We start from the raw sequence: 15,143 nt of genomic DNA on the forward strand, positions 1-15,143 counted from the left end.
GAGTTTAGATGGATCTAATGATAGTCTGTGTTCCGCAAGAGCAATTTCGTGGCATATAAGCGATTCAGCTCTTAAAATAAAATTGTCCAGAGTCCCCGCTATACTTTTTTGCTTACTCATGGTAATATATTAAGTTAGACCCCCCCCCCGTTACCCAGACAAAGACTGAGAATGTTTCTCAGATAAATACCAAGAAAAAAGAATTCCACTATACCCAATCAAAGACATACTATGCAACACTCAGGTGAATATTTTCAGTAACAGACCTCCAATTACACTTGTTTGAGGAAAACAGCGAGGAAATAAAGACCCTCCCTTCTTATCACCTCTAGCACTTTGTTATATAACCAATTGCCTTTACAGCAAATACTTTAGAGTCAATTGTACAACCGCTTATAAAGTTCACCCTAACGCCATGGCACACCTAATCAATTGTGTCCAAAATAAAGGATGAGATAAATGGAAGCAGTTGAATCAAATACTACAACATATACGTCATGCCCAATGTCGATATGTAGTTCAATTTTGATGCGTTTACCAAGGGGGGTGGCCCAGCCCGGCCTCTTTCGGCCTCGGACAGCCGCAGATGGCCCCACCCTTGTCCTGGGCTTCTCCCGGCGTCGCCCGCGCGCGTCCCGCGGTGCGTGGGGGAAAGCGGCGCTTTGTAGCGTGATGACCGTACCTCCCCCAGCAGCAGCAGCTGATGACACTTAGGCCCTCTGACGGCGAAGAAAACAGCTGGTGCACCCTGGGACCACGGGAAATGGGGCACAAACAGGTAGCGTCTCATTGTACCACAAACCAGCAACAGGTCGGGAAAATGTCCAGAAGGTTTCTAAAGGGAACCGCGCTGCGTGGGGGAAGGTGGCGCTTTGTAGCGCGATGACAGCGCCTCCCCCAGCAGCAGCAGCTGATGACCTTTAGGCCCTCTGACGGCGAAGAAAACAGCCGGTGCACCCTTGGACCACGAGTCCCACCAGGGGAACGGGGCACAAACAGGTAGCATCTCGTTGTACCACAACCAGCAGCAGGTCGGAAAAATGTCCAGAAGGTATCCAAAGGGCCCCCTAGAGAAATTCAATTTACTGACCCTGGTTACACGGGGTACCGCATACTATGGACATATAGGTAAATTAAATATGCAACATATCGATTAGCCAATTCTACATATTTTTAGAGGTCAGAACACATGCACCAGCAGTATAATCAAATATTGGGTGGATGGCTACAAAAAAGGGCATTTTCTTTCTTTTTTTTAAAAAAAATATCTTTATTAGGCCTTTTCCATATTACACAAAGCACCCCTCCTCCCCCTACCCTTACATCCTTGACCCATACCCGAACAGAGACACAATTTTAATTGCATAATTCAGCATAATAAAACGGCCATTGCCACAAAGATTAACCCTTGCATACGTTTTGGCCGGCTAATGTTTGCTATGCCCAACATTATCTCCTCCGTTGTGATACTCACTCCTGTTTGAAATATTTCTGATAAAAAACTGACATTTCTGCTATCAAATTTGACAATACATCAGATGAGGCAAACCTGTGCACAATATCGGCCTCAAACAATGTGCAGCGAGGGCATGTCGTTCTCTTTCGGTTCCCCCGTTTTGCTTTATTCTTCGGGGTACAGTACAATGAGAAAAAGGTTTTATAAAATTGGGCTTGTAGTTTTATTGACATCAAGCAGGTCCGTGATAATTCATAAGAGTGGAGGGGGGTTTGGGGTGATACTCCTCATTTAAAACAGCAATAGAAGACCTCTAAACTAACCTATACTATTTTTAAGTGAATCAATCTATCATTTTCAGTGGATGCTGCACATATATAAAGTTTCAAACAAACATGTTATTTTTCATTGTATTTATTTTTCTTTTACATCTTTTACATCCTATTTATTTTCATGGCAAGATTATTTTTCAAAGAGAAGAAAATAATTTTTATAAAAGATTTTTTAGTCTCATTGTTATGACACGTAAAAAACATAGCTAAACAAATTTGTTATATGCAAGAATTCAAACTCTGTTCCTCTGTACCAACCTTACGAGCATTCTTTCTCCCTTCTGAGAGCTTCTTGGATTTCCTGTGCGTCTTTCTTCCTCCCTGTTGGCTGCAGTTGCTTGTTGTTGTATCTGCACACCCATCGTCACTGCTACCATTGTGTGAGTTCATAACTTCGGAGTCACCGGACTCTTCATTCAGCGAGAAAAAATTCTCCATAGGATCAGGGAACAGGTAGTCCAGATCTGTGTTATCTAAAAGGCCTTCATGTAAACCTTCTACCAGTGTGAGTGGGGACTGCATTACTTCTTGGCTCGCTCTGGGGTCATTTATCACTTTCTCTTTTTTATCTGTGTTCATTTGGTCATTATTGGAGGTATAACCTTGTAGCCCACCATTGTCCTTGCCTCCCTCCCTCTTTTGAGGTATATTTGCTGCTGTATCATCCATGTTCAGAACGGTAGTCTCATTACTTGACCCCCATGACATTCGCATGCCATTTATATCAGACAAATTCTCTTGGGTCGCCCTCTGTCCTACATCAGCTTTCTCATTGTTCGTGGTTCCACTGGTCTGATTTTCCCTCCGACCTCCCTCCTCTGTATTCAGATCCTCATTTGCTTTTTTAGGGAATAGATTTGTGATCACAGTTTGTTACTTATCCCCTGCTGCTGCAAATGAGCAGCTCGTGGCGAGGGGTTTAGCATTTTTCCCGGTATTTATTTTACTCTTCTTCTTACCTGTGTTTTGCCCGGATTTGTTTTATTCCATGCCTGCCTTCACATTGGGTTTCGCATCAGGCCTGTAACAGCAGTAGGAGCCGGTATTGTGGAGCTTGTCTTGCTTTGTGCTACTCCTCGCGCTGCCATAGCCATTGTCCTCGTGCAGCACGCTTCTGTAACTCCGGCGTCTTGGTTGGTAAGCAACTCCAGCCGGCTCTCATAAGCTTCACTCCAGCCGGAGATTGCCGTCAGCAGTAGCCGGGCTAGCACTTCCCAGCGAGGACCGCAGTACCTACGATCAGCCCCACAGACTTCTCGCCTTTCGATCACATCCCGCTCTCCTTCACGCCAGCGGTACCAGCACACAGGGCCAGGGCGCATTCTCGGCAGGCACTCATTAAGGGATGGAGCAGTGTGGAGGTAAGCTCCCGAGGGTATTTTCTTTCATATATCATGAAGCTCTACTCTGCTGTTTTCCTCTATTGTTGTGGTATCAACTCTTAATAGGGCAAGATATGCCACTCATGTTATGTGTAGACTATCAACTGTTTTCTAAGATATTTTAATATTCCTTCATCATGCCCTCTGTGGAATTCATTTTTCTTTATCATTAGGTTTGGCATTATCCTAAACCTTTTATTATTTGTTCCAAGCACATGGTGTTCCTCAATATATGTCAAGACTACTGATATTACTGATATTTATACTACTTTGTGTTTACTCCTGAGGCACAGCCGGGAGCAGTGTGTTAGATTCTGCATTTATCTGTCTTTTAACTGAAAAATATTTGCGTTTTTAAATCTTCACTCACCTTGTCTGTCACACGATTGTGGTGGGCAGACACCCCTCGACGAAGCTTAACGAACGCTGGTAAGGGCGAAAATCGCCGATCTTCCCAACGCCATTCCCCACGCCCAGACCGGGTACACGCCCACTCAGAGGCCACGCCCCCCGCCTATGCTACAAAAAGCGCGCTGAACTGCAAGTGCGCTGACTACTTTGTGTTTACTCCTGAGGCACAGCCGGGAGCAGTGTGTTAGATTCTGCATTTATCTGTCTTTTAACTGAAAAATATTTGCGTTTTTAAATCTTCACTCACCTTGTCTGTCACACGATTGTGGTTGGCAGACACCCCTCGACGAAGCTTAAGGAGCGCTGGTAAGGGCGAAAATCACCGATCTTCCCAACGCCATTCCCCACGCCCAGACCGGGTACACGCCCACTCAGAGGCCACGCCCCCCTCCATCGTCCCTTCACCATAAAATTGTGCATATACCGGAAGCGCAGCGGACGAGCGCAGCGGGCGCGACGATTGCGAGCCAAAGGCGCGCATAAGGCAAGCTTGTCTGCGCTCGTCCGCGATCTGGACGCGACCGGGGCCGGACCCCCTGCCCGATCCACTAGCCATACCACCACGTCTTACACTCAAGCGGAGCTGAAGTCTCTGAGACAACTCCCTTGCGCTACTCGCCCATGTTCCACATTTGACGCCTGCAACCAGGGCTACACATGCACAGTTTGCAACTTCTCTCTTCCGACTTCGAATCTTACAGCCAGCCCGACCCTCGTCCCGAATTCGACCCCTACCAACGGAGCCTGTCCTCCCCTCATCCTTAAAGCGGTGCTGATCAACTGTAGATCACTGAGCAAACACGCCATTGACATCTGGCAGTCCCTCCGGGACAACCATTGGGACCTGCTCTTTCTTACCGAGACGTGGCTAAACGACACCACGAATCCCGCCATCACCCAGGCCGTACCAGAGGGCTACAGTATCATCTGTGCCAACAGACCCAGTGGTAAACAGGGCGGAGGTGTTGCCCTAATTCATAACTCCAGATGGAAAATTACCCTCCCCACATTTGACCTGCCTGACAGTATAGAAGGTCACCCTTTTAATATTCAACTTTCCCCGTCTTCCTCTTGCTCCGGAATTCTCATCTACCGCCCCCCCCACTCCAACATCTCTCACTTACCGGCGCTGGCAGACAACATCATTCAGCTCAGCACACGGTATGCAAATTTTACCGCTTTAGGAGACTTCAACCTCCACGTCAACGATGAATCCTGTCTGCATAGTCAAAATTTCCTCTCCACGTTAGCGGCCTGTAACCCAATCCAAATAATAACTTTACCTACGCATAAAGCAGGTAACACATTGGACCTGATCTGTTCCAACCTATCTTCTATCCAGGCGACTCCCCCAACCCCGGTTATTTGGTCGGATCACTTCCTTATCCCTTTTGAGATCACCATTCCCCATTCCTTCAGACCTACCATCACCCCAAAAACAGGTAGAAACTGGAGCCGCATCACCCCTGATACTCTCCTGGAACATCTGAAAAATTCCCTCCCCAGCCAGTCTCCTGACCTCGACCGAAAGATCGACCACCTGGACGCTTGGATTTGCCAGGCCCTAGATGCTTTAGCCCCTCTTAAACCCATCAAGACCTATCGGGCTGCACCTTCTGCACCCTGGTATTCAGACGAGCTCCGGCAGAAAAAAGCTGCCTGTAAATCTCTCGAAGGCCTCTGGAGGCAGAACTTCTTTCCCGAAAGGAAAAGCACATACAAAACAGCACTCAAAGAATATCGGAGAATGATTAAAGAACATAAACGGGCCTTTCTAGCCTCCAGAATCAAACTTGCCAGCAATGGTTCCAGAGAGATTTTCAATATTGTCCGTTCCTTTACAAACCCCCATGCTCTGACTCGAACTCAGCCTCCATCACAGTCATTATGCGACAAACTGTCACAATTCTTCGAGGATAAAATTGAGATCATTTATTCCTCCTTCCCCACACCTAACAAAGAAGACTGGGAAGAGGTATCCCCCACTCTCTCAACATCACAGGCTGCCTTTTCCGAATTCTCAGCCATCTCGGAAGCAGACTCCTTGTCTGAACTACTAAAGTGCAAATCAGGTTCTCCCAACGACCCATGGCCTGCCAAGCAATATAAAAAACTGGCACCCCTTCTGAATCCCTACTTGAACCAAATCTGGAATGATTCCCTCAGATCGGGTAGCTTCTCCGCTAAGTGGAAACACGCCTCCCTGGTCCCCATCCTTAAGAAACCTAATCTGGATCCGGACCTTCCCTGCAGCTACAGGCCCATCTCCCTTCTGCCCGCCCCGGCTAAAATTTTGGAAAAACTGGTACACTCCCAGTTGGCGAATTTAATTGAAACCAACGGGCTTCTTCATGATTCCCAACACGGCTTTAGGTCGGGCCACAGCACGGAGTCAGCCCTTATTGAAATGGCTGACTCGGTGAGGTGGACGCTCGACCGAGGGTCAAGAGCGGTGTTAGTGCTGCTGGATCTTTCAGCAGCATTTGACACCGTCTCTCACAGGATCCTGCTGAGGAGGCTGGCGGACCTAGGCATAGGTGGCACTGCGCTGAACTGGCTCACGTCATATCTCTCTGACCGCTCACAGCAGGTCTTCACCCCTCCCTACACTTCTACAGCCAGACCACTTAAATGAGGAGTCCCACAGGGCTCCTCTCTCAGCCCGCTTCTGTTTAATGTTTATTTCACCCCCCTGGCAAAGCTGATCGCTCAGACTGGGATCAAATCCATCTCCTACGCCGATGACATTCAGCTTCTCTTCACTTTCAACTCCCCCTCTCCCTCTGCTTTTGATCCATTAAAAACCTGCCTTAGGGACATCTCCAAGTGGATGGATGCCAACTCCCTTCGACTCAATGCAGGAAAAACTGAGATTCTGTTTTTCAACTCACCATCCCCTCTGGACTCCACTCTCTGGTGGCCACCAGACCTGAGCCAAGCCCCCACGCCTAAAGACTCAGTAAGAAACCTTAGAGTCCGTTGGGATAACCACCTCAGCTTCAATGCCCAGGTACAAACAGTGACAGCCTCCTGCTTTGGCTAGATGAGGACCATCAAACAGCTCATCAACTACCTACCAGCGGATTGCCGTAAGACTGTGATCCAGGCATTGATCATTTCCCATCTTGATTATGCCAATGCCCTGTATCTAGGTATCACAGCAGGCCAATGTCAAAAACTCCAGACGGTCCAAAACGCCGCCGCTCGGCTAGTGGAAAGAATCCCTTTCAGACACCATATCTCCCCCCACCTCCGCAAACTGCATTGGCTGCCAATGGCCAAAAGGTGCATTTTCAAAGCTATGACGCTGGCCCAGCGAGCTTCGAGGGGTATGGGGTCCGCCCATTTGAAAAACACCCTGCGACCGTATACCAACTACAGGACACTACGGTCCAACTCCCTTCTCCTCCTGGAAACTCCACGTTTTAAACGCTCACGTGCAGGTGGAAAAACCTTTGAGGTCTGTGCCACACAGCATTGGAACAAGCTCCCGCTGGCCATACGTTCCTCCCAAACAGAATTGTCTTTCCGCAAGTCCCTGAAGACCCATCTGTTCTCCCTTTAACATACTCCTGTGCCCTCCACTCTCAAAGTTTTCAGCGCCGGGACGCCCCGTTGGGGCAGCAGTGCGCTCTATAAAATACACAAATAAATAAATAAATTAAAAACAACCTATACAATGTTTATAATGTCAAACTCCTGTGTTACGAGGTTAATGAGATAATACTTCTCTTAGTGTAAATGTCTGTGAACGTTATCACTACTTTTATTTCAGCCCCTCTCTAGTCTTCTATCTATGTTACTCAGTGGACACTCGCTCAACAATTGACTGATTCTTTTCTAAAAAAAAGATTGGCCTAATATTAGCCCCCACACATTCCAAGTTGGAATTACTTGAGCTGGCCTCTGCGGAGTTTGTGAATGTAGGGAACATCTTAAAACCAGCATGCATGTTATCTAGATGTGTTATTTGTGGCTATCAATTGTATTACATTATATCAAGGTCAATAATACTAGCCTACAATCATACCGTGACAATTACTACACCTAACACTGCATTCTAAAATAGTATATTGTTATTGTTATTAACCCTACCTATAATTGCCCTAGGAGGTAAGTAAAAGCAAAATAACTGATGTGCTTACCCTACAGTTTAAGAACAGGTTGATGTTTTGGATGCAATAATATTGTCAACCTATATACCTCATGGGAGGAGGACCATCTGGGCTGTGCCCAGGAACTTTAACTTCAAAGAGGCCCAACCAGTCTGAGGCAGATGTCGCTAACATCTCGGCCTGTCTAGGCCTGCTCCCTGCTTTATCCTTCCAGCTATCCAGGCACCGATTGGAGAGGAGCTGCCTCCGGAACTGGGTATGAGTGTCCACAGACGAGTGGGTGTTTATAACCCGCGATCCATCATGGCCAGCCCTAATTTGTTCCTAAGTACCAGTCAAGCACATCTAGATGACCGTGGTTGGAGCTTAACACTTCTTAGAGTTATTTTCATACTTAAATGTAAAAATGTCATAACTCTGGTTTCCCTTATTGGATTTTTGTCATTTTGCTGTTGTTTTATTTATTAAAATGTACTCATTTTTCGAACCTAGGCATTTTTTTTCTTGTGTAGTGTTTTAACTTTAACACTGTTTTGTAAATGCATAAATCCTTTACACATTTCCGATAAGTTAAAGCTATCTGCTCTATTCCATAGCTACCAGGGGGGTGAGCTCAGGTAAATTTATTGACTTTAAAGGTTTGCCCTGACAAGAATTTTTGTGATTATTTGTTGATAAGGGTATTCACCCCCTTCAACTAAACTCCCAAATCCTTACAAGCAGAATTTTGCAAGTGCCATATTTCATCACCATTCTGAGTGCCAAGTCTCAAAATGAGAGATAGCACGGCCACTTTATACATTTTCTACTGTTCCAAACTGTTAAAAGCAACTCAGATTCACTCAGAGGTTACCTGTCAATATTAGTGTAGGGATTCAGCAGAAACATCAATTTGTGGCCAAATTAAGATTAGTACAGGACTCCAAATGAGGGGTTAAAACTGAGCGTCAGTCTTTACTGTCTGCTTTTGCTAAAGGGGGGATTAATATTTGTGTTTTAGGTGGTTTAATAATACGTGCAGGTAGGTACATACAGCTACAACTAACACCACAATCACAAATAAGGTCCAGTCAAGTCTCAAAAAATGAATCCTTCCTAAACCCTTGGTAGCTTGGCTCATGAGCAGTCATGCTTAATTTTAGGAGACAGGTGTGTAAAGCATTTAGTTTCACCAAAACAGTAAATTAGTAAGACAACACACAATAAAACTCCAACACCAATTTATAAAAAACAAGAAATATTTTTATCTTTAAAGTGTCACCCAAATAACACAAATTCAATGTTGGGAACTGAAGATAAGAATTTTTAGAGATTAAATAAAAAAAATTGCTTTCTAATACTTAAAAGCATAAAGCACCAACCGGGGACATCTGGTTACACTTGACCGTTAAAGTTTCAGGCTGATGGTGATGAAGTGTTCTCATGTTACATTCCCATTTAGTCTTTTTTTTTGGTTCTTTTCTCTGGATGTTGAGTGAGTCACCTTAGCAGGCCGGGTTGTGATTTGATGACTTTGGCTTGCTTCAGTTCAAGGCTTCAGTGATTCCTGGAGGTCCTTGAGATTGTTGTCGATGGCGAAGACCACCATTTCTTAGCGGGTAAAGCTGAAGTCGCAGTTTGAAGTCGCCCGCTTGACTCGTGACAATGGGTCGGTCAACGTATTGAACTTTGTGTCTAAAAATCTTCAAAGGATTCCAAACTTCTAGATCTTGTTCCAGAAGGTCCGTTTGGGATCTTGAAGAGTCCACAACACCAGCCAAGGTTCCAGAAGCTCTGAGTAGCTTCTTGAAGAGTTAGGACTGCAATTCCCACAATGCACCTGGTCATATCCTTAAATGTCCACTGGACGCTGGTCAGCTGGACTCTTCTTGGTGGACTTGATACAGGTGACTTCTTGAAGCTCTTTTGCAGCTGTTGCTTTCAGGGAGTCCACTCCTTAAACATTGATGCAAAGCAAAGCCCTCTTTTTGTGAAGCCCAGAATGTGCAGCAAGTGCAGACCTTCAGAGTGCAGTCCTCTCTTGGTACAGACCAAGTGTTCAACAAGTCAGTCCTTCTTTTTTCCAGGCAGGGATCTGAGTTGTTGGGCAGTTCTCCTATGTTTATCCAGGTTTCTGCGATGGCAAGAAGTGGGGTAACCCGGACCAATTGGGTGCATGGTGCCACCCTTTGTGATGGCCACTTCCCCTGAAGTGTGGCATATTCCTGTCCCAGAAAGCCCTATTCCACAAAAATAATTAATGAGAAAAACTATCCTTGAGGTTCAGCTCTGGCTAACCCAACCCACATGTGTGGCTAACTTTTCGCTACACTCCTCTTCCAGCCCCTCTTCTAATTCAATTACAGGGGCACCCAGTTGACTGGGGGTGCAAGAAGTGGGGGTGGGGGCGGGCCTGGTTCCTGTTCTCACTGCCTCCTCCTTCCCTTTTAGACCAGTTTGGCTACCCAGTCCCCTTCCTGTCTTGGCATCTGCTAGAGCAGATCTCCTCCTTCCAGATGTCTCCTTTCCCTCAGCCCAGGCCACTTCACACCTCAGTGAGGTAGCTTGGCTCAGTCTGCCAAATGCTGGCCAATCAGAAGAGGCTCATACAGGGCTGAATTGGATAACGTTAGGAAAGCAGCCGTATAACTTCTTTCCTACAGTAGTTATAATTCATTCAACCTTGGCAAGTTGTTGAATTCATTGCAACTCATAATGTGACACTTTGAATTATTATTTTGGCTCACTCCTGTCAAAAGATAGACGTTATTAATCTAAAATAAAGCCTTACCATGTTAGCCTATGGATCTAATGAATTCCAAAGGGGAAAACTAAATTGGCAGATTTTCCCTCACCAGAGCATATAAAACATCTTTTATATTGGCCCTCTTTATTTTAACATTACACCATACCCTTGGGGCACCTAGAGCAGACATCAGTGGTGGCTTATATGTGAAAATAAGGTAGTTTAAGACTATTACCTCTAATTGCAAAGTCGAATTTGGACCTTGTTTTATTTTAAAAGCAGCCTGCAAGGCTGGGCTGGCTTTTAAAATGAATTGACAGCAGGGACCAAAGCAGTGCACACTTAGTAGCTTTAAATTTACTGGGCCTCTAAACATACATGCCCTACCATATACTAGGGACTTACAGGTAGGTTGCCAGTATCAATTGCAATTACACCTAATTACCATATACCTTTTAGATAGAGCACTGGCCCTGGACATGGTTAGAAGAGGCCAGGGCACATTTAGAGTCTGTAACCACCAGTGTCAATAGAGAAAATGGGGGTGATCATGGTAAAAGGATTACTTTCACAAACTGCCCCTCTCAATATGTAAGGTGATGAGGTAGTCCTCATCAAATAAGTGGAAAAACCTGGAAATGCCGCCTGCTGTCCCAGATCTATGTTCCAATGTACAGTCCATCCCCTGTAGGGAAATGGACCACCTCAACAGTTTAGGATTCTCCTCCCCCTCATCGGCATAAGCCATTTGAGAGGTCTTTGGTCAGTTTGAACACATCTGCTAATGAAGGCAAATGGCTACTATAAGCCTCCTTCATGTACTTGTGCAAACACTGCCCCAATCCCTTGTTCTGAAGCATTTGTCTGAACCACATATTCCTTAGTGTACTCAGGGTCCATAGCATTGGTGCTGAACAAATAGCCTGCTTCAGAGTGTCAAAGACCTTCTGACACTCTGGGGTTCAAATTAACTTTTTGGGCTGTTTCATTGAGGTGAGTTCAGTCAGGGGAATCAAAATGGTCTCATAATTCTTCTGTAAGACATAGTCAGGTCAAGAAAAACCCTGACCTTTGTCTGGGTCTTAGGAACCTCCCTCTCCAGAATAGCCTGAATGTTGGGCTGGAGAGGTTGCACATGGCATCCACCTTCAAGGTGGCCCATGTACACCACTGAACTGTTACTGTTCCTAATTTTACTAATAGTAAATACCTTTTGTGAATACCGAAAGTCGTAAAGTTAGGATTTTTCTCAGTTTAGTAGTAGTAAAGTTAGGAATTCTAACTTTACTACTACTAAATGCCTTTTGTGAATACTGAAAGCCATAAAGTTAAGATTTTGTCTCAGATTACATTTGTGAATCGGGCCCAATAATTTCACAGGTCAAGCCTCATAGCAGGCTCTTAATATAAACTAGTTTTAGACTGTGCAATAACATGATGTCTTAATGTGTGAAAATAGAATGGAATGTGGAATTTTTTTATACAGCTGCATGTATGCTGCTAACTTCTTAATTCTTGCAGACTGGGAGATGCAGTATGTTTCATGCAACTCTCTGTCGCAGACCTCCTTGGTTTTATTCAATCCCTTGCCATGTTCCAAGCCTTTTTGAAAAAGGAGCCAGCGGCAGCGAAGGCGCTTTTGAGGAAAACAGAGCAAAGGTAAAAATGTGTCAGTGTTAACCCGAAATGACCGACTCTGAGATTTCATCCCCTAGTACTGTCAGATAGGTAGACAGGATGCCTCCAGTTAAGATTACAAACATCATTAGAGGGTAGAGGGCTAGAGGGTTTTAAAATTGTAATATGGACAATAAGGTGATCTGTGTTATTTGGTGTTAATGAACCCATCATTGAAGCTTGTCAGAAATACATTCCTTATATAAACTCTTGATGGACTGCTCATTTAAAATATGTAACTGACTCATAGCCTTTGTATAGAGCACTCTGCCTCATGTCGTCTCATTTATGTTTAGCAAGTCGAAGACTACTCACAATTTACATTATAGACGTAGTTTGTTCTCAAATTTATAGAGCCCAAAAACAGAGCTAGAATGTAATTATCTAAAAGTAAAAGGCATAAGATTGATGGTTTTAAGTTTGACAAAATCTCAATTTATTTGTTATCGTTTGGGCATTGAAAGTTTAGCAATCTATGCCATAACGTAATGACTGAAGAATAATTGTATTTTTGATGAAAATTTTCCTATACGTATGACCACCTATATTTCAAATAACATATTAGGAAAAATACCTATTATTCACCCTCATTTCTTTTTTTATTTCAAAGTATTTATAACAACTATGTCTATGTTATGTTGATTATACAAAATATCCTTTCATGACTCATATTCTCTCCTTTTCAAACAATGGAATATTATCATTATTTCCGTCTGTATGTATAACCTGGTATATTTAACATTGGAAGGTTTTTACAGTTCCATGGTGTAACATACATCTTAATAACAAAGTGGTACAAAATAAATAATAAAGTTCTAAGTCAGAATTATTGGGAAAAGGAAAAACTAAAGCAACGTTGCAAAAGAAGAGGTCATTCTCGACTGCTCTACATAAACTACATAAATCCCCATGGACATTAATAATATACAAACACTTTTTATTATCAATCATAAATTCAGTTTGCTCTAAACAATACAAATAGATAACTGGAAAACTGATGATAGCCTTATTGTAATAGGAAAATATAATTTATGCACACACGCAACCATACCATGCTATACTATATTTTACTACACTGTACTCTACAAATATAAACCTGTGAAAGCCTATTTGGAAATAACATGAGCTAACGTCAATGATATCCTTTATATACGTTTATGTTTGTTTCGATCAAGCATTGCTCTAGCTGACCGTCTAAAACTGGGAACCACTATAGTGTGAACAAAACAAAAGAAACGTAATTTAATAAGTGATATACTTTGTCTCCAAAAAAGATCTTAAGAGTTGCATAACAGATACTGGTTTGGTGATCTAACGTTTTTGGTATTAAACCAATCTATGTCAAGATATAAAATTGATGTCAAACAGCAGAACATTCCTAAGCCACCATGTCTATCGTTTTTAAGCTCAGCTTTGTTGGCATAGTGATAATCCTATGCTCCAAAAAGGTTGCTGTAAAATGGCACAAGGCTTTTACACTTTCTAGCTCAGCATGAATGTCACTCTGCTAATCCTATGGTTAAAAAACTGAAATTCTAGGTGAGCAGATGAGCAGATCCAGAGTGCCAGTGGTGTTTTAGGATGCTCCATGTAAAGAAGCTGCTCGCTGCCTAAATTTGGGAACCACCGGAATGCTCTGCTTTCTTTTTTGCATAATTTATGTGGCACTCTAAGGTTTCCCAGGTTGTGTAAGTCATCACATTCAGTTGTTATCTTTAATGCTACAGTTGTTACAAACCGGCAAATTTCAGATGCATGTTTTAATAAAATAAGACTCTCAAAAATCATATATCTTCACTTATGGTGGTTAACACAACTCACTGTGTGTTTTTCATTGCAGGTGGTTGGAAGCCATGGGGGTTTCTTCTAAAAGTACCATGGTGGAGATTCGTATGCAGTATATTTGTGTTTTAGCCTGCAAGCCTGATTGAAAATGCATTTGGTAGCTGGAAGACAATATTTTTCGGATTAATTATTTTCTTATAGTAGCACATGATAATGTTCTTTGCGATTAGTATTCTTTAAAAAATATATCTTTTATGGAAATGTTTATTTGAAAGTAATGCTAATTTATCTCCTTGTTCTTCTGTCCCTTCCTTCTGTCATTCATTTATGATTATACCTTCTACCTTAGCATTTGTTTTTGTTTCTCCATCTCCGATAATCACCAGGAGTGGCTTAATCATTTTTGCTCTCTCACTGCCTCCCCTTCTTTCTCTGTACATCCCTTCAGCTTACTGATTCTCTTTCTATATTCATTCCTTTTTTTGCTCTTTTTCACATGATCTATCTACTCACATCAAGTTACTACATCCATCACCACTTTCTTTGTACGCATTTTTTTCTGGTTATTTATGTTATCATTTGATACTCTGTTTGCATACTATAGCTCCCCATTCTCTCCTTCTCTTCCTCTCACTTTCTCCTGTTTTCTCTCTCCCTCTTTCCTATTCTCTCAATATCACCAATACTCTTTCTCTCTCCCTTTCTCTTTTGCCCTCTTTCTCATTCTGTTTTTAAATTGGGTGGGCAGAAAGGCATTCAATTCAATTTTAAAGCTTTATTCGGTGTGTAAAACAACCATATAAGCATACATAAAATACATAGATAGATTGCAGCATTCATTTCATATTTGACGATAATACTTAACAAGGGAGAACTTTTAAAAGGGGAATATGTGCAAAATTATACAAGGTAACAGTATTCAAAATATGAATAAATTTCGCAATGAAGTATCTTGTGCTGATAATAAACAGTGCACCTAACTTATGATAATCACCCAAAATATTTTAGTCCATAGAAAAATAATAAGGCCTTTAAAGGATTTATCAAACAATTCTAAAGGCAATAGCGTGATCAGATATGGCTGCTTCTAAAATTTCGGAGTCTGTAACCAACCGGACTGAGTGTTGCAAAAGAAGAAAGTAGTCGAGACGTGAAAATGTACCGTGAGTAGAAGAAAAGAACGTGTATTCTTTATCTTGTGGGTGGCTGAGTCTCCAATGGTCAACAAGACCAGTGTCAGTAAGAATGTCACGTAAGATG

General features: G+C 43.0%; 1 protein-coding gene across 1 annotated transcript in view; it reads left to right on the forward strand.

The window, feature by feature from the left end:
* LOC144767619 (putative methyltransferase DDB_G0268948) overlaps window positions 1–14,863 on the forward strand; it is a 495,479-nt gene extending 480,616 nt beyond the window's left edge. Inside the window, exons 6-7 of the mRNA XM_078651026.1 lie at window positions 11,943–12,080; window positions 13,939–14,863. Coding sequence (XP_078507152.1) covers window positions 11,943–12,080; window positions 13,939–14,029 — 229 coding nt within the window. The 3' untranslated portion in view covers window positions 14,030–14,863. The remainder of the gene's footprint in view (window positions 1–11,942; window positions 12,081–13,938) is intronic.
* The last annotated feature ends 280 nt before the right edge of the window (window positions 14,864–15,143 follow it).

The sequence above is a fragment of the Lissotriton helveticus genome, chromosome 7 (assembly GCF_964261635.1).
Source record: "Lissotriton helveticus chromosome 7, aLisHel1.1, whole genome shotgun sequence".
Lineage (NCBI taxonomy): Eukaryota > Metazoa > Chordata > Amphibia > Caudata > Salamandridae > Lissotriton > Lissotriton helveticus.